The sequence below is a fragment of the Bubalus kerabau genome, chromosome 2 (genome assembly GCF_029407905.1).
Source record: "Bubalus kerabau isolate K-KA32 ecotype Philippines breed swamp buffalo chromosome 2, PCC_UOA_SB_1v2, whole genome shotgun sequence".
In the NCBI taxonomy this organism is placed as follows: domain Eukaryota; kingdom Metazoa; phylum Chordata; class Mammalia; order Artiodactyla; family Bovidae; genus Bubalus; species Bubalus kerabau.
The window spans coordinates 111,028,274-111,053,981 of record NC_073625.1 but is presented as its reverse complement, the minus strand read 5'-3'; the positions used below and the strand labels follow the sequence as shown (position 1 = coordinate 111,053,981).

The 25,708-nt window shown below is 36.7% G+C and overlaps 1 protein-coding gene across 5 annotated transcripts in view; it reads left to right on the top strand.

The window, feature by feature from the left end:
- GSK3B (glycogen synthase kinase 3 beta) overlaps positions 1-25,708 on the top strand; it is a 216,375-nt gene that overhangs the window by 171,540 nt on the left and 19,127 nt on the right. For 4 of the 5 annotated variants that reach the window (XR_008710389.1, XM_055568296.1, XM_055568299.1 and 1 more), the window contains exons 9-11: positions 7,979-8,017; positions 10,679-10,865; positions 24,955-25,053. Coding sequence is in view for 4 of the 5 variants with exons in the window: in XM_055568296.1 (XP_055424271.1) it covers positions 7,979-8,017; positions 10,679-10,865; positions 24,955-25,053 (325 nt within the window). In the remaining variant the exon portion in view is untranslated. The remainder of the gene's footprint in view (positions 1-7,978; positions 8,018-10,678; positions 10,866-24,954; positions 25,054-25,708) is intronic. The other variant, XM_055568297.1, reaches the window with a different exon arrangement.

Below are 25,708 nucleotides of genomic sequence, written 5' to 3'. Positions count from 1 at the left end.
TTGTTTTGAACATTGACAAGTTCATTTAATTGGTTATATATCTTTTATAATAAGAGGTAAAGTAATTTAGGTGAAATAATTTACATTTCCAGATTCAAAGTAGGTCTCTTGCTAAGTTGTGTTATTCAGGTTTCTTTACTTCAAGTTATCAAATATCTTCACGTCTCTTCACTTCAGAAAATCCTCTTGTTTCCAAATAATTAGAAACAAAGACCTCAGTAATAATTTTACTGCCAGAATTATAAGTTGTAGCTTTCACTGACCAAGACATTGCTCTCTCCCTCACCCTCTTTTTAAGTTTACAGTAAACACTAAATGTTCTGAGATAAGTCATCCTTTGGTCTTGGTATTTAAAGTTTATTTTGAATCTGAGTCAGAAGATATTTAGGTTCTTTCACTGGTTCTAAACTCAGAGAATCGTAGGTGCCCTATTTGGATTTAGAATCCGAGCTGCAGTTTGAATCCACAAAGTTATTCCAAGTTACAGTGTAATAAGTGATTTGTAGTATACTATGATTTCAGCCATGTTAAAGAAGAACAAGAAGCAAAGAGAATTCTGTGTATTGAATTAATACAGGGAAGTATTCCAAAATGCTAATGGTAGTTTGAATAAAAAGAGTATAGGTGATTTTATTTTCTTTGTTCTGCATTTCCATTTTTTTTTTTTTAATAAGCATGTTATTTTAAGGTAGAAAGAAAAGTAAAATTCTTTTTGGTCGAATCTGTTTTAAGTATTCATCCTGTGTAGAGTTTCTAAGCAATTCAATGCTGAAATGAGGTCATGAGATCTTATTTAGTAATCCTTGTCCTCGTTTTTTTTTAAAATCAAGACTGCCACCAGTATTAGTGTGTGTCATATTCTGTACTTTTCCCCCTTGATTATATCTCTTCAAGTGTTAGCCAGGATGGAATGTGAGGAATGATTCATTATAATTACCATGCAAGCAATAGAAGATTAATGGTGAATTTGCATGCTTTACATCATTTACCCTTGTGAATTCCAGATGTTTCTATATCTTACACTAATGCTTTTCCAGTGTAATAATATACACAAAGCCCTTTTGTTTTATTTAGGCTTCCATTCTTATACCATATATAGAATAATAATTCAATTCTCCCACCTATTTTGTGTCTTCAAACTCTTGTGAATTCTTCACTCATATATGTGCCATAATTTGGTTCTCACTTGGTACAAATGCATTTATTATATAATAGGACACTTACATTAATTTCTCATTAGTGCACACCATTGGTTGCTGTTACTGTGGCTGTAAACACAAAACCAAATTCAGACATGGAAATTCCATGGCAGTACTCTGTCTTCCAGATGATCCAGAATATATTTACATTGATTTATTAAGAATAGATGATTGTCAAAATAAGAATACAAAATTTTAAATTTCTAGAGGAAAGTCTCCCCTCCTTTGTGATAGTGAGTGTCAGCTTGAGAATACTCTTTTATGCTAGGCAGCCAGTGGAGTTGTTTTTTGTTTTTTTTTTTAAATGTACATAATGTTATTCTCTAAAGGAAAAAGCTTTTTGCCTTTGGAAGGCGGGTAAACAGGAGTCTGGAAACAAAATCTGCTTTGCCTTTATCGAAGTCTTCTGTTAAAACCTACTTTAGCTCCATTTGCTGAAACCCTTTTTTTTTTTTTTACCATGTTATAGTGTAGTACAGCTATATCCCCAGAACTGGGAGCCCTTGTTCTCAAAAAAAGTAGGCAGACAAAAAGTTGAAGGGAGAAAATGTCTTCCTTGGAAGCATTGAGTGAGGGTATTCAGATGTATAAGAAAGATAGCAAACAGAAGAACAAAACAATGAAATAATCCTAGTGTGATATATTGTAGGGAGAATTCTGAATTCTGGAGAATTCAGAAATCCAGTAAGACGCCCTTGACTATTACCTAATAGCCAGAACAACCTAATTCATTGAATAAGCATTTGTGGCTTAAGTTGGAAAGGAAATATATATATACTAATGTTTTGAAAAGGGGACCAGTATTGAGAGTCATGGTGGGGAAGATAAATACTTGCTTTTTGGTGTATGCTATACAGTTAAAAGAATAAAAGCCAGATGGGACACAAAAGGAAATGATAGCAAAAGCAAATTGAGAATTAAATAGAGGTGGAGATTGGTTGGAAGAAGAGAAGAAGCTGAAATTCTGCATTTGGTACATGGAGTTTTGGGTAAATGACAGTCTATTTAGGTATGAAGTAAGGATCTAGTATAAGCATTGCTCCCATTCTTTGTGCCTCATGTTGTTTTTTGCTTTTGTAGGAAAGCAGTTAGCTGTTGTGTCTTTTCTTCAGGTTCTTTTGAAAACAAATATGCATATAGAGGATTTGTCGTCTCTGTCTCCACTGCCCTGACTTTAGCCCAACATCATATCATAGAATTGCTGAAACAACCTCCTACCTCCTGATTTCCCTCCTTCATATCTTTCACATCCTCACTGCTGTCAAAGTCATCTTCCTTAAAGCACATGTGATATTGTCTCTCCTGTTTGAAATTTTCTGATTCCTCATTGCCTATAGGAATAATTTTATATACCATACATATAATGAGAAGAGTGCTTATATGTCCCAATTTATGTTTGCCCAGTATGATTATTAATGGCATGTTCTTCACACTCTTCACTGTCCCAGTTCGGATGATTATCCAGTCACTCTTCTGCTTCTCTTTCCAGAAAAATGAGAGATTTAGTTCTTTGTCCTGCTCTTAACCTTTCCTGAGGCATTTAGTCAGTTAAACCTAATCTTTCCCAAGTTCTCCAGCTCCCTCACCCTTAAATGCATGTAATTAGGCAATGAATTTAAAAGTTTAGTGTTCGGTTAGGATAAATTGAAAAGTGAAAGTGAAGTCGCTCAGTCGTGTCCGACTCTTTGCGACCCCGTGGGCTGTAGCCTACCAGGCTTCTCCGTCCATGGGATTCTCCAGGCAAGAATACTGGAGTGGGTTGCCATTTCCTTCTCCAGGGGATCTTCCCGACCCAGGGATTGAACCCAGGTCTCCTGCATTGGAGGCAGACGCTTTAACCTCTGAGCCACCAGGATAGATTAAGGATTTCTAATAAAGTTAACATTGTAATGGTTGTATTTATTTTTTCCCTATTTTGAGTATCTGATTGTGCTAACTTTTTGTTAAAGTTAAAGCAGATATTCCCCTGTATTATTCCTGTATTAAATAATCCCGTGAGGTCAGTTAGATCAGCAGTACCCAGCCATTTCGGCACCTGGGACCGGTTTTGGAGAAGACCATGGACCAGGGGTGGGATGGTTTCAGGATGATTCAGACGCATTACATTTACTGTGCAATTTATTTCTATTATTACATCAGCTCCACCTCAGATCATCAGGCCATTACATCTTGGAGGTTGGGGACCTCTGAGTTAGGTAACACAGATGTCTATATATTCTTTCAGAGTAATGAAATTCATAAATGATATATCTAGTTAGTAGAGGAAGTAGATTAGAATCCCAAGGGCCTTGGTTTCTTTCGATTGACTGAGTACTGTTTAATAACTTAGCTACATATGAGAGTGTTGTCCTGCTCGCTTTGAAGGGATCATGCAGTCATGCTGAATTTCTTGATCGATCAAACTGTTCTCCTGATTGTTCCCCGGAAAAGCCACATTCATTTCTACCTCTTACTAGTGAACACTTAGAGTGTTCTTTCTCTCTGCTTACTAAGTCTTGACCTTTGTCAAGACTTCAGATCTCCTTCTCCCACGAAACATCTAATTATCCAAGCTCTTACGTGATTATTCCCACCATATAACTCCTGTAGTACTTTCCAAGTCATACCGTATATGTACCATAGCAGCGTCTTATTTCTCTTTTGTTGATGATAAAATGAATATGTTACCTCAAAATGTTTGTTGCTGAGACTTGGGTATACATGATTAATAGTTAATTGTCTGTAGGATATGTGGGGACCTTAGATCATTGATTTAAGTATCCCAGAAAGCATTATCCACAAAAATCAATCCTTACATACTTGATTTCTTAGAATACAGTCCACATGCTGTGAAATGAGTGAATACTAGTGTTTCTAACTAGCTAACAGAGTAAGCAAAAAATTGAGGTCATTTCAGCCATCAAAGGAATCAGACTAGCTGAATTAGTTATTACATGTATTATTTGCTATGCTCAAAGCTACCAAAAGACGCACTGTAATTTTTTTAAATGACTTTATAATGTTTTTTCCTGAGTCTTTGACTACAAGATGAATTTTCATTTGGTAAACTTACCTGTTTTAACTAGTTTCACCCATTACCAAAAATACATTCAAAGGGTCTTAGCACAAAGCAAAAATCCCTGTCAAACATTTTGTTGTTATTGTTTTGCTGATCCACTCTACCCTTTCTGGCCTTTCTGCCTTCTTTTGCTCATGTATTCCAGAAAGCATGAAACTATGTTGGGGACTTCTGTTGGTTCCTAAGTTTGTCATTTGTCTGTTTTGTCTGCTGTTCAGGTAATCAATTTCAATATTACTATTCAACCCATCTGCCTACTGACCTCAACTAGTACATTATCACTTGTCTCATAAATACACTATGTTCCCTACTGAATTTTCTACCTCCATCTTCATTAGTGCTAGAATAATCACTTCTTCTCTAACATCTATTTTGCTATGTGAATAGACCTCCTCACTTTTCCGTTTATACTGGCTTTACCCTATTTCTTTGGAAACTATTGCACATTAAAATTCAACTACTAAGGTGTTGAATCCATACGTGAGAAGAATAAGGTAAAAAAGAAAGAATGGATCACTTGTGGGGAGCAGAGGATAGGGTGAGGGTGAATTAAAAAAGAAGGCAAAAATTTGTGACTTATCATTTGTTCTTTAAAACACTTACCTCCTGTGTATCAGTGCTGTGCTAGGCACCATAAAGGATACAAAAAAAAAAAAAACAAAAACCTAAAATATTAAGTCTCTATCTTTGAAACACTTAAGGGTGATATATATCTGAGTCAGTTGAAGCAAGTATTAAATAATAACCTTATACCTGATTATGTGCTGTTGGTGTTCCAAGGTGTTTCACGTACTATAAGTATCATAGGGAGGATCTTCAATGTGGGTGGTGGAGGGGAAAAGGAGCCTCCTTTAAAGGCGATAGAAGGACTAGTAGATGAGGGTGGGTACTGTTGAAAGACAGTTTAGATTTGCTTGCATGCATGTATGCTCAGTCGCTTAGTCATGTCGGACTCTCTGTAACCCCATGGACTGGAGCCCACCAGGTTCCTCTGTCCATGGAATTTTCCAGGCGAGGATACTGGAGTGGGTTACCATTTGCTGCTCTATGGGATCTTCCCAACCCAGGGATCAAATCCATGTCTCTTGTGTCTCCTGCATTAACAGGTGGATTCTTTACACCTGGGAAGCCCTTGGGTTTGCTTAGGTGCTGCTAAAGTTAGGAATTGTTGTAGCTTAGGGGACTATCCCTTAAGATAAGGAGGTATGGATGAAAAGGAAATATTTCTATATTCTTAGGAAGATCAACTTGACTATAGTAACCATTTTATGAACAAAGAAAGATTAAATTGGATAAGTAGACATTTGGTAAATCACACTTCTATAGTATTTTATGAGCAAATGAGATTAGAGGAAGGAATTTGCGGCATAGTTTAATGCTGATACCAACATTATATTCCTTACGTGTATTTTAATTAGTGAAGCTAAAATTTATTGAATTGTGGCTAAGGAAAAGATGTTTGTGTTTCTTATGAATTATGTGCTGTACATGAGCACTTCAGTAGACTTAGTCAGCAAATCCACAACATTGTCTCACTTTTAGTCCTGCATATAGCCTTACAAATTGCAAATAATTTTATATATTGGGGTTGCTCTTCAGAAGTGTTCATGGTTTATTAGTTTTTAACATTTAATGCTTGTGTATTTTGAGTATGACCAGCAAACAGTGTCTGTACTGTACATTTATCACAATGAAAACTTGAAGAGGACTAGCTGTTTGAGCTATTGAACAAGGCACAGTGCTTGTTCTCCATTCTACTTAGATTAATTATCATTGCCCCATAGGCATTTTTACATTGCTCTGGTTGGCTGTTTAATATAGTGGAATTGTTGAGAGCTGATGCTATGAGAATCAACCATAAGCCTTGATGTGGTATATAAATGGTAATTTTAAGGGGCTTAAGATTCAGTCATAACAGTTAGCTCCAGGTTGAAATTTGATGTTTGATGGCAAAAGTCTATTTATTATAGGACATGTGAAGGAGAAAATGGCCTGTGTCCTTTCTGAGTTATCCAAATGCAAATTTATTTTGAATAATTCTTCCGTTAAGAACTCATTTGCATTTGTTCAGTACCACAGAGACTTTATTTTTGGGGAAAAAAAGTTTTTTTCCTCCTAGTTTCTTCTCTAGACTAGTATTTGTGATAAGAGTTTGTTTCAATTTAAGAAAATGAGTTGCTGCACAGGTGAGGTAGTAGTTGAATCACTTAAAAGTTCATGTCAGTGTTTTGGTTCTTTTCAGTTTTTCTTTTCGCTTTTGTTTTCTTTCTTCCTTTTGTTTATTTCTTTATTTTTTGCTTTGTTCTGTTTTGTTTTCTTTATTTACTTCTGGTTTTAGTTTTTACAGGGAGTGTTTTGGGCTGGCTCTTCATGGCCTTGCTAACATTCTTGGCTGGCCATATTTAGTCTGCGCACTAATTGTTAGTTGGCCCAGTTGAGTCTTACTTTGTGCTCTCATTTTTTTTAGTCTGGTTTTCTATTTTTGTCCACCTGGTTGTGTTTTAAGTTCATGAGAGATTTTTATCCTGATGGGCCGGATTTTAATCCGTGAACTAAATTTTAGTCTGCAGACTAAAAGTAATCCGCGGATTATTTATTTTTTGCAAAATATTTAATTCCCCCACTGGAAACTATCCTAAAAGAATGTTAAATTCTCTTAGAATAGCCAAGGGAATTCACAGCTACTGGTGAGTTCTGCCATTTTTTGTTCTCAATACCTAGACATAATAGACCCTGCTACCTCCCTTTTGCATATTTGGCTCCGTTGTGCCTAGGTGTTGGTTTACATTACTTACTATGCATGTCACCTATAACTGTGACTGTCCCTTAGTTGTATTGTTCATTGTATATATTTTTGTTTAGCTTTTGGTGGGTGAATTGGGCATATTTGCAGATGGAACTGTGTTGAATTTGTAGTGCTCAGAGGTACAGAATTTTTTCAGTGAGTTTTTCCAAAAAGGAAAGGGTATGAGGGGGCAAAGCCCACAATAGAAAAAGTAAGTTTATACCCGCACTTCTGAGGTGATATGTCAATTTCTTGAAGAGTCCTAAGATAATGAGAATGTCAGTAAATATCTTTTATCAGGGAAGTCAATCCAAAATGAGAATAATCCGCGGTGGCCTGATCCTTCTTAGCTCACACAAATTGAAAATATCTGGCTTGAAATCTATAAATTAAATAAATTTATCACTTTCCTCTCATCACTAATAATTTAGCAAAAATGTTTATACTGTGTTACTGGAATTCATTAATAGAGAAAAATTAGCATATTGGGAACTCACATCTTGACAAGCAGGCTGATATGCCCCCTCCCAGCCATGTCAATGGACAATGAATCCAGGTCGTAGAAGACCAAACACTTTACTTTGGGAATTTTACTTCTAGATTTCATTTTGATTTTAACTTTTTTTGGTTTTGTATTTTTTTAATAAATGCACTGGCATCGGAACATAATTAAATTAAAATTTAATTTCTTTACTGTGCCTCACCATTGCGCAATCAAATTTTTTTTGCATACACTGTGGTGAAATAATTTTTAAAACTTGGACTTGCTACTGTGCAGACTGATGTTTAAAGTTTATAACTGTATAAACATTTTCTATGTCCCCCCCTCCACACCATGGATTTCTTATAACATTGGATATATTTTTCCTTGCTGGACTATTCTCTTTTGGATTGACTTCCCCTGTTTGGATTATTTCACTGCATTCTCATCTTTAGGATTCGTCAGGAACAGGACATTTCACCTCAGGAGTGCGGGTATGTACTTAATTTTTTTTTTTTCCCAAAATTTCAGGGCAGGTCTATAAAACTCGGGGGGAAAACTTTTTTGAAAAGCTAAGTTATTCGTTCTTGAAATGTAATAAGAAAAACAAAGTAGGTAGCTGTGCGGTATAGGTTTTGCTTGTGGTATATATTTAGACTCTCAGTTTCTTGAATGATTTATTGATAACTACGCTGAAGTTTAGGAGTGGGGTTTGAAAAGTATTTTTACAAGAATAAATATTGACAAAAACCCCACAGAACCCAAGATTTTGAGTGTTAAACAATTTAGTATGGAAAGAAAAGCAGCAGAAACTTCATTATTAAAAGCCAAGTGACAGTAGTTATTGGTTTCCTTTTCTTTAGACACAAAGATAATTCAGAAAAACTTTTTCTAGTTTGGCCTATAATTTTTGAAAGTTGCATGCTACTACACCCTGTCTTATGGTCAGAAATCTGGACTTTGGGTATGCTGGGATTTGACCCCACATTATTTTCTTAACCTTTATCTGTATATTACAGAACCAAGGCTTTTCCCATCAGGAATCTCTCAAGGATTAGAAATAATAATGGGTACTTTTCTTAAAAGGCAGGTTAAGTCTTGAGTTTAATGTAGGTTCTTAAAATGAATTATTTTCCTTATTTTTCTAACTCTTTGATTCTGCGAGTTAGGGTTGCCTGGCAGAATAAGCTATTATGTGTCTTAGTACCAACATGGATGGTGACTTTTAGTCAGTAAGAAATCAAAAAAGACGTGGATGATTTTCTTTTTAGTAATCAGAAGTAAGCTTACAATACTGGTTTATTAATAGATGTAACACAGAATTTTTTCATTTAAAATATACTCAATGTCCACCTACCCTACATTTGAATGTTAAAAGATACTTATTTCTACTTTTGGTGGTGGTACTTTTAATTCTACTTCTGTGCTCCCATATTGGTCAGAGGCATTTTTATTAAACTAGCTAACAAAGTAAATCCATATGCTGTCAAATAAATACAAACTTCCCTCAGGAGAAGGTCAGTAGTGCTTAGTATTTTCATAAAAATTTTTCTAAATGTTTCCACTGATTATTTTCTTCTACATTTTGAGTTTGATTATGGTTCTGGCTGGGAAGAAAGAGAAGGGGGAAATGACCACAAACAGTGAAAGATCTAAACATTTCAAATAATACAGTACATTAGCTCCTTGACTGAGGCAAGTCAGATTATTCAAAAGAATAAAGATAAAGCAGCTTGTAACTGTGGAGAGGGTTTTCTAACACAACCAAATAAATTAACTAAGATATTTAATGTTCAGAAATAAATTTGTAATATCTTACTCAAGCCAAAATTTCTGTTTCCAAGGAAAATATCTTTATTAATAATAAACTTTGTTTCAAAACGAAAAAAGGATTTTCAGTGTAGAAAGTACTCTTATAAATAGTCTCATAATCTAATGAGCTCTGTAGTAGTAACCAGTTCTCCTGCTTTCAGCCTAGGTGGATAGCCAAATGTTACATGAGCCTTTATCATTAGGAAACTTAAGCCTCTCAGACGCCTCTGTGCCTTGTCACAGTCTGCATGTCCTTTCCTCACTTGTAGGTCTCTTTCCCTCTGTTTTTATGCATCTGTTTTTCTTTTTGTGTCTGTCAACTTCCACCATGGCGGTTACTAACCCTTCTATTTGAGTCTGTGTTCTTCTCTCAAGGGATATGTGTTTCATTTTTCTTTAATTTCAAAAGCTTTCTGTCCAGATGTTTATGTTTATTTCTGTTTTTCCCCCTTCTGCTTTTATTCTTTAACGATCCATAATTTAGAACAAAGTATATTTTTCATAGTTCTGTGTATTTATTCGGAATTTTAAGACACAGATGAGTAGAAAGCTTTCTGTTCCTTTAAATAAGTTTGTTTATTTGCATTTTGCCTCATTATAGCTTTCAGTTTACTTTTTCTGTGAGTTGATGTTCTTAATGAAAAATAAGTTTCTCTATTCCTGATTAAAACCCTAGAATATTTATTCAAATGAGGGATAAACTGGCCGTGTTACGGTAACAGCTACCTGAGAAAACAATTTTGGACCTTTTCAGAAGTTCTGGATATTCAAGAATTTCTTCAAATAATAATAGGCTCTGTTTATTGAAAAGTTAATACCAAATCATTGAAGAATAAACAGCTTTTCCTTTTTAAAAGATATTAATTGCCAGATTTGTACAGTGCTGTGCTGTTGATTATCAACAATTGTTCTGCTAAAAAGAAAAGTCACACCATAGAGGCAAACCTTATAACTATTACCACAGCAGTCAAAACTTTACATTAACTTCGCATTCTTCTAGTTGTGACTGCTCCCAGAACCGAGACTTTCTTTTGTGCCTGTCATATTTTGTGTGCATGTTTGATTGTACTGCTTTATGATAAGCTTGTATAGATTTTTTTTTTCATTTTCCCTAGTTTTTTATCTGAGCCTTTTTCATATAGTCTTTAATTAGCAGTTCACCCCAATGTGGTAAATTGTATGCAGTTAACTCCTTTCATTCTAAAAGGTTTCTTTCACAAATGCAACCATGTTTTTGTACATGGTGGGGATTAACTCAGTACTCAGATGATAATTTGCAAAGATTCTTACATGAAACATTAACTGTACTTTCTCTCTCTCTCTCTCTTTTTTTTATTCTGTAGGTCTTCCGACCCCGAACTCCACCCGAGGCGATCGCACTTTGTAGCCGTCTGCTGGAGTATACACCAACTGCCCGACTGACACCACTGGAAGCTTGCGCACATTCATTTTTTGATGAATTACGGGACCCAAATGTCAAACTACCAAATGGGCGAGACACACCTGCACTCTTCAACTTCACCACTCAAGGTAACTCCTAACACTTAATCCTTTTACCATTTCCTGGGAAAGTTACACATGTGTAGCTTTAATTTTCTATTAAATCTTTGTAGGGTAAAAGTAAGCATATTAAGTACTTATACAGGAAGGGAGCATCCTGTATAACCACATACTAGGCTACCACACTTACATGGTTTTGAACAAAATAAAGGCAGAATTAAATTTTTCATGTAGGCATAGCTTCTCTAATTTTTAGCAGGTTCTGATAAATCTTGTAGTGGAGAAGTTACAGAGATTTCCCTGAGTAAGGTTTGATAATAAGATTGACATACAATTTAATCTTCAGATTTGTGTCTAGAATGTTAAAATTTCTTGCTTCCCAAGGATTTATATCAAGTTTTCTTAACCCGGAAATAAATTGGTGGCTCTATTTGTGTAATTTTAGATGCCATACAGACAGAGAAAGCTGGAGTCTTATAAAGCCCATCTTAGCACTTATATAAGGGATGTAGAAGAGAAATTTTCTTCCCTTCTGAGCCTTGGCATCATTGCTACTGCTAAGAAAACACTGATTAGAAAACTGAGTTTGTATATTGGTGATTTCTAAAAAGCCCAGGGATGGTCATTTTTCATTCATTCATCAGCCACACTGCCTCTGATGATGTGGTTTTCTTCCTTAACTGAACATTAAACATGTACAATTACCTATGGATAAAACAAGGAGTAAATAGATTGCTTGTTTCGATTAGTCAAGCTAAAAATATAGAAGGGGGATAGAGAGCTTTCTGTGATCAGGAAATAGATATAATTTATTTTATTATAAAACAAAAAATTTTTCCCCTTTTAAGCTTTTCTAAAACTGTGGGAAAATGCATTTCTTAAACTCTAGATGTGGAAGATGTGAGTTGCTAGTAGAATAGACTTGGATGATTCAGTTGACTGTAATCTTAAACTGTCAATATTATGTAGCTACTAGCAATGCTTATGTAATCTCATTCATCGAAGAAAATCTTGAGGTTTCCTGTGACTATTAATTTTGACTTGGGCTGATCAGAAATAATTTGGAATGTTGTTTTAAGTCCTGGCTATGCCTCTCTAAGATGTTAATGAACACCAGGTAGAGTATACAAAGGGGCAGAATTAAATATAGAGCCTCAAAAGTGAAGACTTAAGGGATCTCTGAGAAAAATACCTCAAATAAAGGCCTCTCAGCCCCTGGCATAAACAGAGACTAAATATTTAGGAATCAGTAAAGACATTTTCAACTGGTAATAGTGGAACAAGATGTTTTCAAAATACTGATCTGTATATCAGGGAAAAGCTGGGTGATGTCAAATATTGTAGGTAAGATTATTCCAGTTTGGCAGAAGGTTTGACTGGGAGACTGTTGTTCTCTTCCACAACAGAAATTCATTAATTCCATGTCATAAAAATTTTAGACATCTTGAGAAAATAAGTTTTATTTTTAATTCTTAACTGCTTTTGTTTTAATCAAGAATAATAATACATTTAGATGGAAGAAAATGTTAAAAATGCAGAGGAAGTATAGAGAAAATTAAAATCACAGTCCTGAAAGAATTACTTTTAGCTTTCAAAGTAATCACTTTATGATTTTATGGTGTAGCTCTTTTCTAATGCTAATCCTGATAACCCTTGAATATAAAGTGATCTTCTGTTTTCCCATTTAGAAGATCCCAAAAGGGTTCTTTCTGTTAACTCAAATAGATTTAAATTATTCAAAGTTAATATTAGTTTAGGCTTCCCAAATGGCTCAGTGGTAAAGAATCACCTGTCAGTGAAGGAGAGGCAAGAGATCCCTGGGTCTCGAAGATCCCCTGGAAAAGGAAATGGCAACCCACTCTAGTATTCTTGCCTGGAGAATCCATGGACAGAGGAGTCTTGTGGGCTATATTAGGAATTGTTTTTTACATCTCAAATTTTATAGAACAATTTTTTTTAAACTCTATATGCATCTTTCACATCTGTGTCTTTGTAATCAGTAGAGCTACTTTTTGAATCATCTATGTAGTTTTTAAGGTTATATTACCTAAAGTTTTTGATATAAAGCTCTTTTTGAATCTTTTCTGAGACCACCATTGGAAATTCTACATTATCTATTTACATAAATGTATCATGTTATGCATAATATAATTAGTGGATTGCTTTATAAAGTAGTATCTATAAGATTTTTTTTAAATTTTATTTATTTTTAATTGGAGGATATTTGCTTTACAATATTGTGTTGGTTTCTGCCATACATCAGCATGAATCAGCCCTAGGCATTCATATGTCTCCTTCCTCTTCAACTTCCCTCCCACCTCCCACCCCATCCCACTCCTCTAGGTTGTCATAGAGCACTGGGTTTGCACTCACTGCGTTTTATTTGAGTACGGTGACATCCAGTAAAACTGTGGACCTTGGCATGAGAAACTGCTAAGTCAGTGCTAGATATTTTTTTGCCTCATTTTTTACCGTTTCTATCAGATAACTAAAGTTTCCCAAAGTTTAAAAGGAATCTTGATTTTTTTTTTTTTCCACGCTAAGGATTTCCTCCAGTAAGTACTTTGTTTCTCAAAATACACAAATCAAGACAGCCCCTTGTTAAGTAAACAACTTGGTAGAAACTCAAATGCAAACACATGATGCATCTTGTGATATTTATGATGGATATATTTTGGAGAATAATTCTCCTTAATTTGAGACATATTTTAATCCATACTCTTCGATGTGTGTGTGCACTTGTTTGTGTTCATTGAAACTGAGATACTGCTTAAACCTTGTATTTGATCAGATTTTAAAAATCAAGATTGTTTCGCTGTTCACATACATCATTTCTGAAGTAATTACATTTGATTCTTTAGTCACTCGCTAATGCTGCTAAGTCACTTCAGTCGTGTCCGACTCTGTGCGACCCCATAGACGGCAGCCCACCAGGCTCCCCCATCCCTGGGACTCTCCAGGCAAGAACACTGGAGTGGGCTGCCATTTCCATCTCCAATGCATGAAAGTGAAAAGTGAAAGTGAAGTCGGTCAGTCGCGTCCGACTCTTAGCGACCCCATGGACTGCGGCCCACCAGGCTCCTCCATCCATGGGATTTTCCAGGCAAGAGTACTAGAGTGGGATGCCATTGCCTTCTCCGAGTCACTCGCTAATAATTTTCCATTATTACTAAAGAAAATAAAGTTTAAAACAACTAAGTTATTTTATGAATTTCTAAGCTTTTTTAAAAACTGAGATAAAATTCATGTAGCATAAGATAAACCATTTTACAGTAAACAATCCAGTAGTGTTTAATACATTCACAGTGTTATACAGCTGTCGGCTCTCTCAGTTTCCACAACATTTTCATTGCTCCTGAAGAAAACTCCGTACCCATTAAGCATTCAGTCTCCACTGTCTCCTTTTTTGACCCTTGGCAGCCACCAGTCTGCTTTCTGTGTCTATGGATTTACCTCTTCTGGATATTTCATATAATGGAACCACATAATATGTGACCTTTTGTGTCTGGCTTCTTTCAGTTAGCATGTTTTCAGGGCTCATCCATGTTGTAGCATGTATCAGTATTTCATTCCTTTTTATGGCGGAATAATATTTCATTATGGGCTTCCCAGGTGGCTCAGTGGTGAAGAACCCATTTGCCGATGCAGGAGACATAGGTTTGATCCCTGGGGCGGGACAATTCTCTTGAGAAGGAGATGGCAACCCACTCCAGTATTCTTGCCTGGAGAAATCCCATGGACAGGAGCCTAGTGGGCTACAATCCATGTGGTTGCAAAAGAGTCAGACACAGCTTAGTGACTAAGCAACAACAAATATAATTTTCATTATATTATGTCTTAATCAGTTCACGCAACTCTAACACCCATGAACTGGGTGACTAAACAACAGACATTTATTTCTCACAGTTCTGGAGGCTGGGAACATCAAGGTCAAGATGCTGACAAATTCAGTGTTTGATGAGGGCTGCTTCCTGGTTTGCAGACAGCTACTTTTCTTGTTTATATGGTGGAAAGAGATCACCTCTTTTGTGTCGCTTCTTACTAATCCTATTCTTGACCTAATTTCCTCCCAAAGGTTCCACCTCCAAATACCATCACATTGGGGACTTAGGGCTTCAGCATATGAAGTTTAGGGGGACACAAACATTCAGTCCATAGCATAGGGATATGCCACATTTTGGTTATCCATTCATCTGTTGATTGACATTTGGTTTGTCACTGCCTTCCAGCTATTGTGAATAGTTCTGCTATGACTGTTGCGTACAAGTATGAATTCATTTGAACACGCATTTCCAGTTGGGGGGTATTGTATCACTGACTCAATGGATGTGAGTCTGAGTGAACTCCAGGAGTTGGTGATGGACAGGGAGGCCTGGCGTGCTGCGATTCATGGGGTCGCAGAGAGTCGGACACGACTGAGCGACTGAACTGACTGAACTGACTGAACTGACTGACTGACTGAATCATATGGTAATTCTGTATTTAATTTCTTGAGAAACTGCCAAACCATTTTGCATAATGACTTGCACATTTTACATTCCTACTAGCAATGTTACAAGGGTTCCCATTTATCTACATACTCACAAATACTTGCAACTTTAAAGCACATACTAATTAATAACAATTAATGGATGATCAGAATAAGAGGTTAAAGAAAGAGAACTAACTTTCCAGTTAGTTGTATAGCTAGAGAGAATAGAGGGATGGTGGGTATCATTAGTGAGTATCCTGCTGTAGGTAGAATAAAACCCTTCTTTATCCTCAGCAAATTTTCAGTGAAGTCTGTACTACTTTCCCCAGATGAACTAAAGGTAGTCCCTGATCTACATATACTAGTTGCTCAATGTTTGAGCGGTTGATACCCTCTTTAAATATACACAGTATTAACTCATTCAGCCAGTACTTATTGGGCATTTCTAATTTTCCTTTTTCTTGTTGGAACTGTTGTTTTAATTAGTAAAGCAAACCTACCATATGAACAGAACTACAAAGATCAAACACTTGAGTAAAATATAGTAAGTTGGTAGTGGTTTGGTCACTAAGTCATGTCCAACTCTTGTGAGTTCGTGGACTGTAGCCTGCCAGGCTCCTCTGTCCATGGAATTCTCCAGGCAAGAATACTGGAGTGGGTTGCCGTTTTCTTCTTCAGGGTATCTTTGTGACCCAGGAATCGAACCCAGGTCTGCATTACAGGCAGATTCTTTACCAGCTGAGCTACAAGGGAAGCCCCAAAATATAGTCAAGCTTATAGCTAACTACAATTTGATGTTTGTTACTGTGCCATAAGTAAATAGCCATAAGCGGTAATTAATATTACTTTCATATAATCAAACAAGTGTTTCTGTAATCAACTAGAGGGAGAAGAGAGGTGAACAGATACTGGACAAAAAAACTTGGAGATCTTTCTGACCTTCTGGATCTATAACTCGTAAACTATTACACCTCTCTTTTTTCTAGAACTAGGGCTTCAGTGTACTAGGATCTCCTGACTGACAGTGTTATCTACTTCCAGGACTTGGAGGCCAGCACAGACCTTCAGCATACCGTAAAGTAACCATTCTCTTACTTTCCCTCAGTCATTGGATCTCAAAGGCTGGACATGACTGAGTCAGACCTTAGGAAGCAAATAGAATCAGGAAATTCCAACAGAAATCAATTTTCTTTACCAATTCTTTACTATTCCAAGGCTGAAATGTATAGGGAGATAGGTGATTTTGTGTGTTTAAAGATGAGTTTCCAACTAATCCCACCACAGACATCATCAATTCAAATTTTCTATCCAATTTTTATGAGATTTTTACCCAGTTAGAGCATTGTCTCCCTGCTCCCCCTAAGGTCATGTCATGGGATGGGTGTTGGGCAGATATAAGTAAAGATTATCAACTACATTAGCGTGACTTAGTTTGAAGAATCTACCACTCTACCAATTAGCTGGATTATCTGAGGGGATGGTAGATTTGTGGGGAAGCAGGAGGAATAGTGGCTTATTGGTTAGGACAGAACAGGATATTTTGAACATCTAGAAAGCAACATGAAACTCAGGCAGGCTGCAGATGTCTTTGAATACAGGAATAGGAGTGTCCAGACATGAGGAAAGCAATGATGAGATAGCAGACGGGTTCCAGAGCAAGTAAAAAAAGGACAGTAAAGGAAGAGTGACAGAAAACAGAAGGAAATGGGGAAAGGATCAAAGAAAGATTTCTTAGATGAGTGTAGGATTGTGTTAAAGGAAGTGATGAAAGCAGGGGACTGAGGAATGTTAGAGGTGGCAACATAAGCAAGTGTTACAGAGGCCAGCTTACCAGAGTGATGCACTTCCTTCATTTGAAAGCAGTAGACTACTTGTTTATAAAATCTATTGTAACTCATTATTGATGATGATTTGGAGGCTCCATATCTTTAAGGCAATAATTTTTAAATCAGTTTTTCTGTTATGAAATAGAGATACTCAGAAATACCATCAGCCCACCTGCTTATCAGCTTTTCTATATCCTGGGCATTTTCTTCTAGCCTACCTTATCCTCAGCTGCTAAGTCACTTCAGTTGTGTCTGACTCTATGCGACCCCATAAGACAGCAGCCCACCAGGCTCCGCCGTCCCTGGGATTCTCCAGGCAAGAACACTGAAGTGGGTTGCCATTTCCTTCTCCAATGTGTGAAAGTGAAAAGTGAAAGTGAAGTTGCTCAGTCATGTCTGACTCTTAGCGACCCCATGGACTGCAGCCTACCAGGCTCCTCCATCCATGGGATTTTCCAGGCAAGAGTACTGGAGTGGGGTGCCATTGCCTTCTCCAACCTTATCCTCAGCCACATCTAAAGTGGATATAGTACTTTAACCACCTTGAGATTGTAAAATGTCTTCTGATATTCTTACCTTGAGTTAGGGGCTTTTGGGGGTTAGATTTATTATAATTTATAAAAGCAAGAATAAGTCTACATAAGATAGGGGCTCTTGATTTATATTAATATGTAGGAGATGAATCAAATGGGACTACCTTGGTGGCCCAGTGGTAGAGAATCCACATGCCAATGCAGGAGACATGGATTCGATCCCTGGGACAGGAAGATCCCCTGGAGAAGGAAATGGCAACCCACTCCAGTAATTCTTGCCTGGAAAATCCCATGGACAGAGGAGCCTGGCTGACTACAGTCCATTGGGTCACAGATGCGTTGGCCACTTAGACCTAGACTAAACTTAACTTAGACTAAACAACAACAAATAAATCAAATCCTAAACAGAAACTCATGCACTGCTCTAACTTAAAATGCCCCTCCTTTTTAAAAAAAAATTTAATTAAAAAAAAATATTTATTTTTAATTTTTTGGTAGTGCTGGATCATCATCGCTGCACACAGGCTTTTCTCTAGTTATGGCAGGCGGGGGCTACTCTTCACTGCAGTGTGCAGGCTTCTCTTGTGGTGACTTCTTTTGTTGCGGGGCGTGGACTCAGTAGTTGAATCTCATAGGCACAGTAATTGTAGCACAAAGGCTTAGTTGCTACACGACATGTAGGATCTTCCCGGACCAGGAATTGAACCTGTGTTGCCTGCATTGGCACATTGGCAGATGGATCCTTATTCACTGCACCACCAGGGAAATCCCTTTTTAAAAATAAACAAACTATAGACTTGTAATGTGACTATCCCTGTTTCTCTGTTGTGTTTTTTTGGATGAAAAATATCTATAAAAGATCTTTATAAATGGAGTTCAGGAAATCTGGGTATAAATAAGTGGATATTCTGTTACATAAGAGATTGAGCTGTTTATACTTATCAGAGGATTTGGTGTCAGAATTATTCTTTGATACTTTATAGCTAAAGAAGTGGAGAAGGCAGTGGCACCCCACTCCAGTACTCTTGCCTGGAAAATCCCATGGACAGAGGAGCCTGGTTAGGCTGCAGTCCATGGGGTCGCTAAGAGTCCGACAGGACTGATCAACTTCACTTTCACTTTTCACTTTCATGCATTGGAGATGGAAATGGCAACCCTCTCCAGTGTTCTTGCCTGGAGAATCCCAGGGACGGCGGAGCCTGGTGGGCTGCCGTCTATGTGGTCACACAGAGTCGGACACGACTGAAGTGACTTAGCCCAGCTAAAGACGAGAAGAGTAAAATTTAGAGTAAGAGTCAATTTGGAAGAGTAAAATTTCTAGGTAAGCTATACTCTTCTAGGTTATTGAAAACTAAACCAAGGAAATACACTGCAGGGAATGCTTAGGAAATTCATGAGTGCTGCTAAAGGTGGGCAAGTTAGTTTTAGTTCAGGTAGCCAGAGTATTACTGATGTATAATGTTGACTGTACTCAGAATTTTAGGATCTAAATTATCAAACTATTTGTAAGAATTGTTTTCTCTTTCCCAGAGGTTTGAGTGGTTCTGCTGTCTTAACTGTACTACTAGAGACAATGTGGAATGGTATAGGAACAGACGGTGAAAGACTAATATCTTGATTTAAAGTTCTGTGTGTAGTTTGGACAGATACACTTCCAGAAAGACCAGAATATTAGTGGTATGTGATTTATAGCCAAGGCAATAAAGATGCAATAATAAAAAGATGCAGTATTGCGTATAGAGTAAGTCAGACCTAAAGTCTCCTTCCTAGTCTCTCTAACTAGGTGCAGACCTTGGCCATGCACTATTTCTGAGTTCCCTGATTTAACAAAAATGAGGTAGTTGGATTAAAGGATATTTAAGTACACTTATAACTCCAGAATTCTGATTATAAAAATGAATTGACTCCAGAAAGACAAAGGAAAAAATGAGAAATAAAGCTAAAAACACAGAGCTTGAAAGCATGTGATATGTAAAATCATGTTAAATGGATACAAAAAAAAATGATTCCTATAGAATTCAACATATTAGCAGTACCTGTTATTATTAAATGCTCAAAAAGGTTATTTTTAGTTGGATAAAACAACTTACAGTAATGCTACATTTATTACATTTCATCAAGAATGGAGTTCTGCTACTCTTTCAATTTGTCCCACCTTCTCCTTCCCGCACTGTGCCCACAGGTCCATTCTCTAGAGAGAAGCATTGACATATATACATTACCATGTGTGAAAGAGCTAGTGGGAAGCTGCTTTGTAACACAGGAAGCTATCAACTCGATGCTCTGGGACAACCTAGGGGGTGGGATGTGAAGGAGGAGGCTCAAGAGGGAAGGGATCTATATATACATGGCTTCTTTATGTTGTTGTATAGCAGAAACCAACACAGCCTTGTAAAGCAATTATCCTCTAATTAAATAGGAAAAAAAAAAGAATGGAGTTCTGAGTATAACATTTTCAGGTTACTAAAGCTTATTCTTTTCAATCACCAGGACTTTAAAAATACTAACATTTTGCTAGATAACTTCTAAGTGTATCATTACTATAAATGTAGTACAAAATATATTCACACATTTTTGATGACTAGTATAAATTGTGACCCTCCCTCTTGGGCAGTTCCAAGGCAAAGTAGTCATGGGATTATACAGCTGTCATGTAGTCCGCTCATGAAACATTACCATTATTATCAAGCAGCAGGAGCAGGCTTTGCAGTTTGTTGACTATTTGTCTGATCTTCTGTTTAGTTTAGTGTTTACTTTTCTGAGTGAGTGTGGAGTATGTTGTCAACGACAGAAACCTAAGAGATTTCCTGGGCACTTTGAAATTGTTAGGAGAGAAGTAGTTGTGATGGAGTTACTTGTTCATCTAAACAGTATATATTCAGATAAGCAACAGTAGAATTCAGTATGTGTAAGATCAAAGTGTACCATCCTAGCATTTGAATTACCCCTCAGGAAAGTACACAAATAAAATGTGCATGCCATTGTTAAATCATTTAAACCTTTTTGTGAATAGGAAAAAAAAATAGCAGTTTTGACTATATAGACAACCACTGGCCATTTTCATTTATACTTAAGAGACCTCATACACACATGAAGACCTCACATTCTTTGTAGAAGAAAAAGAAAATGTGCCTCTCTTAGTGACTCTTTCTGGGGGTTTGCAGGTTGAGCCCTTTCAAAGTTAACAAAGAAAGAAGGTGCCCTTCTACTTTATGCCTGGTATTTTATTATTACCGTAAGATTAGGTTTAGTTACTAAAGGGTTGATTTCTTCCTTCTGGTTTCTACATTGATTACTGTTCTCAAATTTATCCTCAGTTTTCATTCAACATAGTTTGAACATATATATATACCTCTTCCTACACCTACTCCTACCCCTCACCCCCAAAAATTTAAATTAAAAATAAAAAACCTGCCCTTATCAATAAATTTGGAAATCTTACATTTAGATGAAGAGAAACTTTAAGGAAAACTTCAGGTTTTGCCAGCAACTACATTTAGGTTTTGTTGTTTTTAACATTTAAAAAGATTGCTTAACTTAATGGTGGTCTTTTCATGGGAATTTTTCTTCTACAGTTTTTAATATAAACTGTGCAGCAAATTTTAGTTAAATGAGTTTGGTTATCTTTTTGGTCAGTTGATACTTATCTTGGTTGGCTTATTGATAGCTATCTTTAAATTCATTTTGTTCTTGCTCAAATTGTGCATTGTGTTTTGATGGTGGACCATATAATGATTAATTCACCATCAAAGCATTCATAATGTTTACTGATAAACTATGTGATTTTTTTAATGAGTAGTTTTATGGCATCTTTAATTGGTTGAAGAAATCCTTATCATACATTAAGTTTTCTAAAACCTTCTGGAACCTGTTTCCATTTTGTTTTGATCCATGTCTCTGGGATAACACAGTCTCATTCTTCCCACCTCTTCTCCATGGCTAGCCCCACTGTAATGTTACAGGCTTCCTTGTTCCCTATATTATCTAGAGAAAAAGAAGATTGTTTTTCTCAAGCCTTGCACATGTATGTGTGTACACATACACGCAATATACACCCTTACCCAGAATTAGATACAAAACCACCATGGCCCTCAATTGGATGTGCATATACACAAGAATAGGTGATTTGGTAAATGAGTGAGTGAATGGGAGAAAGTGGGCAGTATGTGACCACAAACCACTTTTATTCATTTATTTTAAAGATGATCTCAACTGTAGCTCTTAAAATATCTAGTCATCTTTTCCTTTTTTGCATTTACTTTTTTTCAAATGTTTTGCTTGAGTGGAGGGACATACATATGCCTCTGGCTGATTCATATTGATAAATGGCAGAAAGCAACACAATATTGTAATGCGACTATCCTCCAATTAAAAGTAAATAAATACTTTTACAAAAGGAAGAAAATAGCCTCACAGCATCTGTGCCCCAAAGTTAACAACAGGACTGTAATTAAAAGGCTGTGTATGCTTTTTAAAAATATTTAAATGAAGATAATATGGTTTCTTATTTTAAAAAATTTTTCTGTTTGTTACGTGGCTGTGCTGTGTCTTAGTTGTGGCACACAGGATTTTCGGTCTTCTTTGCGACATGTGGGATCTTTACTTGCGGCATGTGAAGTCTTAGTTGTGGCATGTGGAATCTAATTCCCTGATGACCAGGGATCAACCTGTGCCCCCTGCATTGGGAGCATGAAGTCTTAGCAACTGGACCACCAGGGAAGTTCCTGGATTTTCTTTTAGATGTTGGGTACCTGGTCATAGAGATCTCTTAATTTAAAAGTGCACCTGTCTTGAATTGATTCAGTACCTTTCTTGCCAGCTTATTTGTATAATTGTCGTTCCATTTTTCTATTTCTGTTGAATAGACAGAGACAGCTATCTTTTTATCTGTCTATCTGGGACCTAACACAGTCTTTTATACTCAGTATTGTTAGTTGGATGAGGGTGTGGGTGGGTAGATGGATGGGTGGATTTTAAAGAAGCTATTTTAGGAAATTTTAGTCTTAATTGGGATGGTAAGTCTGACTGTCTTTTAGATTACTGAAGAATAATTACCACATCTTACATTAATTTCTGTTCCTAGAACCGTAAAGTCATCAGCCTCAACAATTATCAGGGATTCTCCTGTTTTTGTAGGTGTGAGATTGCATTAAAATTGGACTGATTTAAGTAAAACTACATAGCTTCTTTCTGTATCTCAGTGAGAACTGAAATAGCTACTATAGGTGATTATGAGAAAACAGCATTTCTTCAAACCTGATCATTAAGGCAGTGGTTTTCCAACTCAGGGAAGGTTATTATTTGATGAGATGACCTAAGTCTTCTCTTTGAAGGGGAAAAGATAATGAATAGTCTTCTCTCAATTTTGAGCTTTTCCTGCCATTCATTTTCTGTATATCTTGACATCAGCATGTTGCTTCTTTTTACCAGAATCTGAGTATCAGATTTAGTACAAAATTTAGATATTTAGGCACCAAGTTGAATAAGTCAATATTTCCAGGCACTTTGTACCAGAACATTTTTAAAGTTCTGCATTAAAATGATATTTCCCTTGTTAAGTGCTGGCGGGAGGGATGAATGGTGAGTAATTGCTTAAAGGTTTCCCTTTAGGGTGATGAAAATTTTTTTGAAACTAGGTAGAGGTGATGGTTGTACAACATTGTGAATGTACTGAATGCCACAAAACTCAGTTCAGTTCAGTCGCTCAGTCGTGTCCGACTCTTTGCGACCCCATGAACCTCAGCACGCCAGGACTCCCTGTTCATCACCAACTCCCAGAGTCCACCCAGACCCATGTCCATTGAGTCGGTGATGCCATCCAACCATCTCATCCTCTGTCATCCCCTTTTCCTCCTGCCCTCAATCTTTCCCACCATCAGGGTCTTTTCCAGTGAGTCAGCTCTTCGCGTCAGGTGGCCAAAGTATTGGAGTTTCAGTTTCAACATCAGTCCTTCCAGTGAACACCCTGAACTGATCTCCTTTAGGATGGACTCTTCCTTCCTTTTGATCTTCCCTTCGTTCAGTCGTGTCCGACTCTTTGCGACCCCATGGACAGTAGCCTACCAGGCTCCACTGTCCATGGGATTTTCCAGGCAAGAATACTGGAGTGGGCTGCCATTTCCTTCTCCAGGGGATCTTCCCAACCCAGGGATCGAACCCGGCTCTCCTGCATTGCAGACAAATGCTTTACTGTCTAAGCCACCAGGGAAGCCCTAGGATGGACTGGTTGGCCACAAAATTATATACTTTAAAATGATTAATTCTATATTATATGAATTTTGCTTTAAAGAAAACACTTTCCTAACATGTTTTAGTTCATGTTGTAAATATTACTTGTAGCTCAGAAGATAACACTTCCTGTAACTAGTATGGTTGTATAATTATTCCTTTAAATTATTAGAATAATAGGTAGAATTGTTTATAACAGCACATACTAGAGTAGAAATGAGCACTCACTAGTTAAATGCCAGAACAAACCAGGTAGTTATCCCGGGCAGACTGGAAGAACAGTCATATTACCTGAAATTAACACCAGATGCTTTTATGTACAAGCTCATCACCACGTCTCAGTAACTGTTTATCATCTTAAAATTATTTCTCAAGACTCATATACAGCTCTTGATTCTTTAAGGGAAGCCAGTTTGTATACAGTTGACAGAGACTTCCACATGCGGATAAAAGCCTACTTTAAACTTTTAAAAAGTAACAGTCTTACTAAGTTAAAAAGCAAAATAGAATTCAGTAGACATTTTTGCTTTCAGTAAAAGCAATGAGAATTAACACGTTTCTTAAATCCTGTTTCCACTACTGTTTGGATAAATCATACCTGCCATCAAGTAAGTTGGTCAGTGCATGCCAACGTACAGACTGCAGTTATATTTTCTTTTCTGTGACCCTATCACTGTCACCCCTGCAGTCAAATATTGTCAGAGTAGCAAGGGGAAACCTAGTATATTTAAGTTAATGAACGATGGAAATATATCTTATTAATACGCTTATCCTCAAACTTTTGGCCAGTACCTTTCCCCAGCCTATCTTTAGTTCTCAAAGATCCACAAATTTTTTAGCAGATAGTGCTTTTGTTATGTATCACAACGTATTGGTGGCCTTTCTCTATAGATCAATTACTAGCTCACAATTTAGTTTCTGATGTAGGTTTATCATGTCTTTTTTTTTTCTGTTAAACCAGTGTTGTAATGCCGTGTCTTCTGTTTAGTGATACCAATAAAACAGTTTCACAACAGAGTTAAGAATGGACTCTAACACATGTATCTTTACCTTTTCTCTAGAACTGTCAAGTAATCCACCTCTAGCTACCATCCTTATTCCTCCTCATGCTCGGATTCAAGCAGCTGCTTCAACTCCTTCAAATACCACAGCAGCCTCAGGTGAGAACACAAAAGTCTCTTCTAAAAACACATGATTTGGTTTTGTCTCCATTTTATATCATTTGTTGAATGTGAATGTTTAGTTCCTTCCAGCTATCAAAAATATAGCATAGCCAAATGATTAAATGTGAATCAAGTGTTGCTTTAATTTCCAAAAAGAATGAAAGGACCCCCAAAATGCTTTATATGTAAGGTATAAATATCCTATTATTTATGTGATGTCACTTTGTTATTTTAAAAGTCATGCTTTCTGTATAATTTCTTGATTAATATATTAAGTGAGATGCTTATAGCAGAAAATGGCCTTCAGAAATGTAATCTTATTGAAGATAATTCACTTTAATTCCATTGTCCTGAATGTAATTATATTAATATACTGGAGAGGCAAATGTTCAAGAAGTTGAATGTAGATTGCTATAATTTAATCATTTAAAGGGCTGAAACTGCAATGCAAATTCATTTAGCTAAGACTTAGATCAGAATATGACTAAATCTTGTCTATCCCCTGCCCTCAAAAAATACCCAAATGATCTCCCAGGTTAGAGCTCAGGTATACTGCTGGTCCTGGAGCTGGTTCATGTTGGGACCTAATTTAATTAGAATTACTCGCATTACAATGTTCTGAAAATACTCAACCCTTGAGTGAACTGAAGGT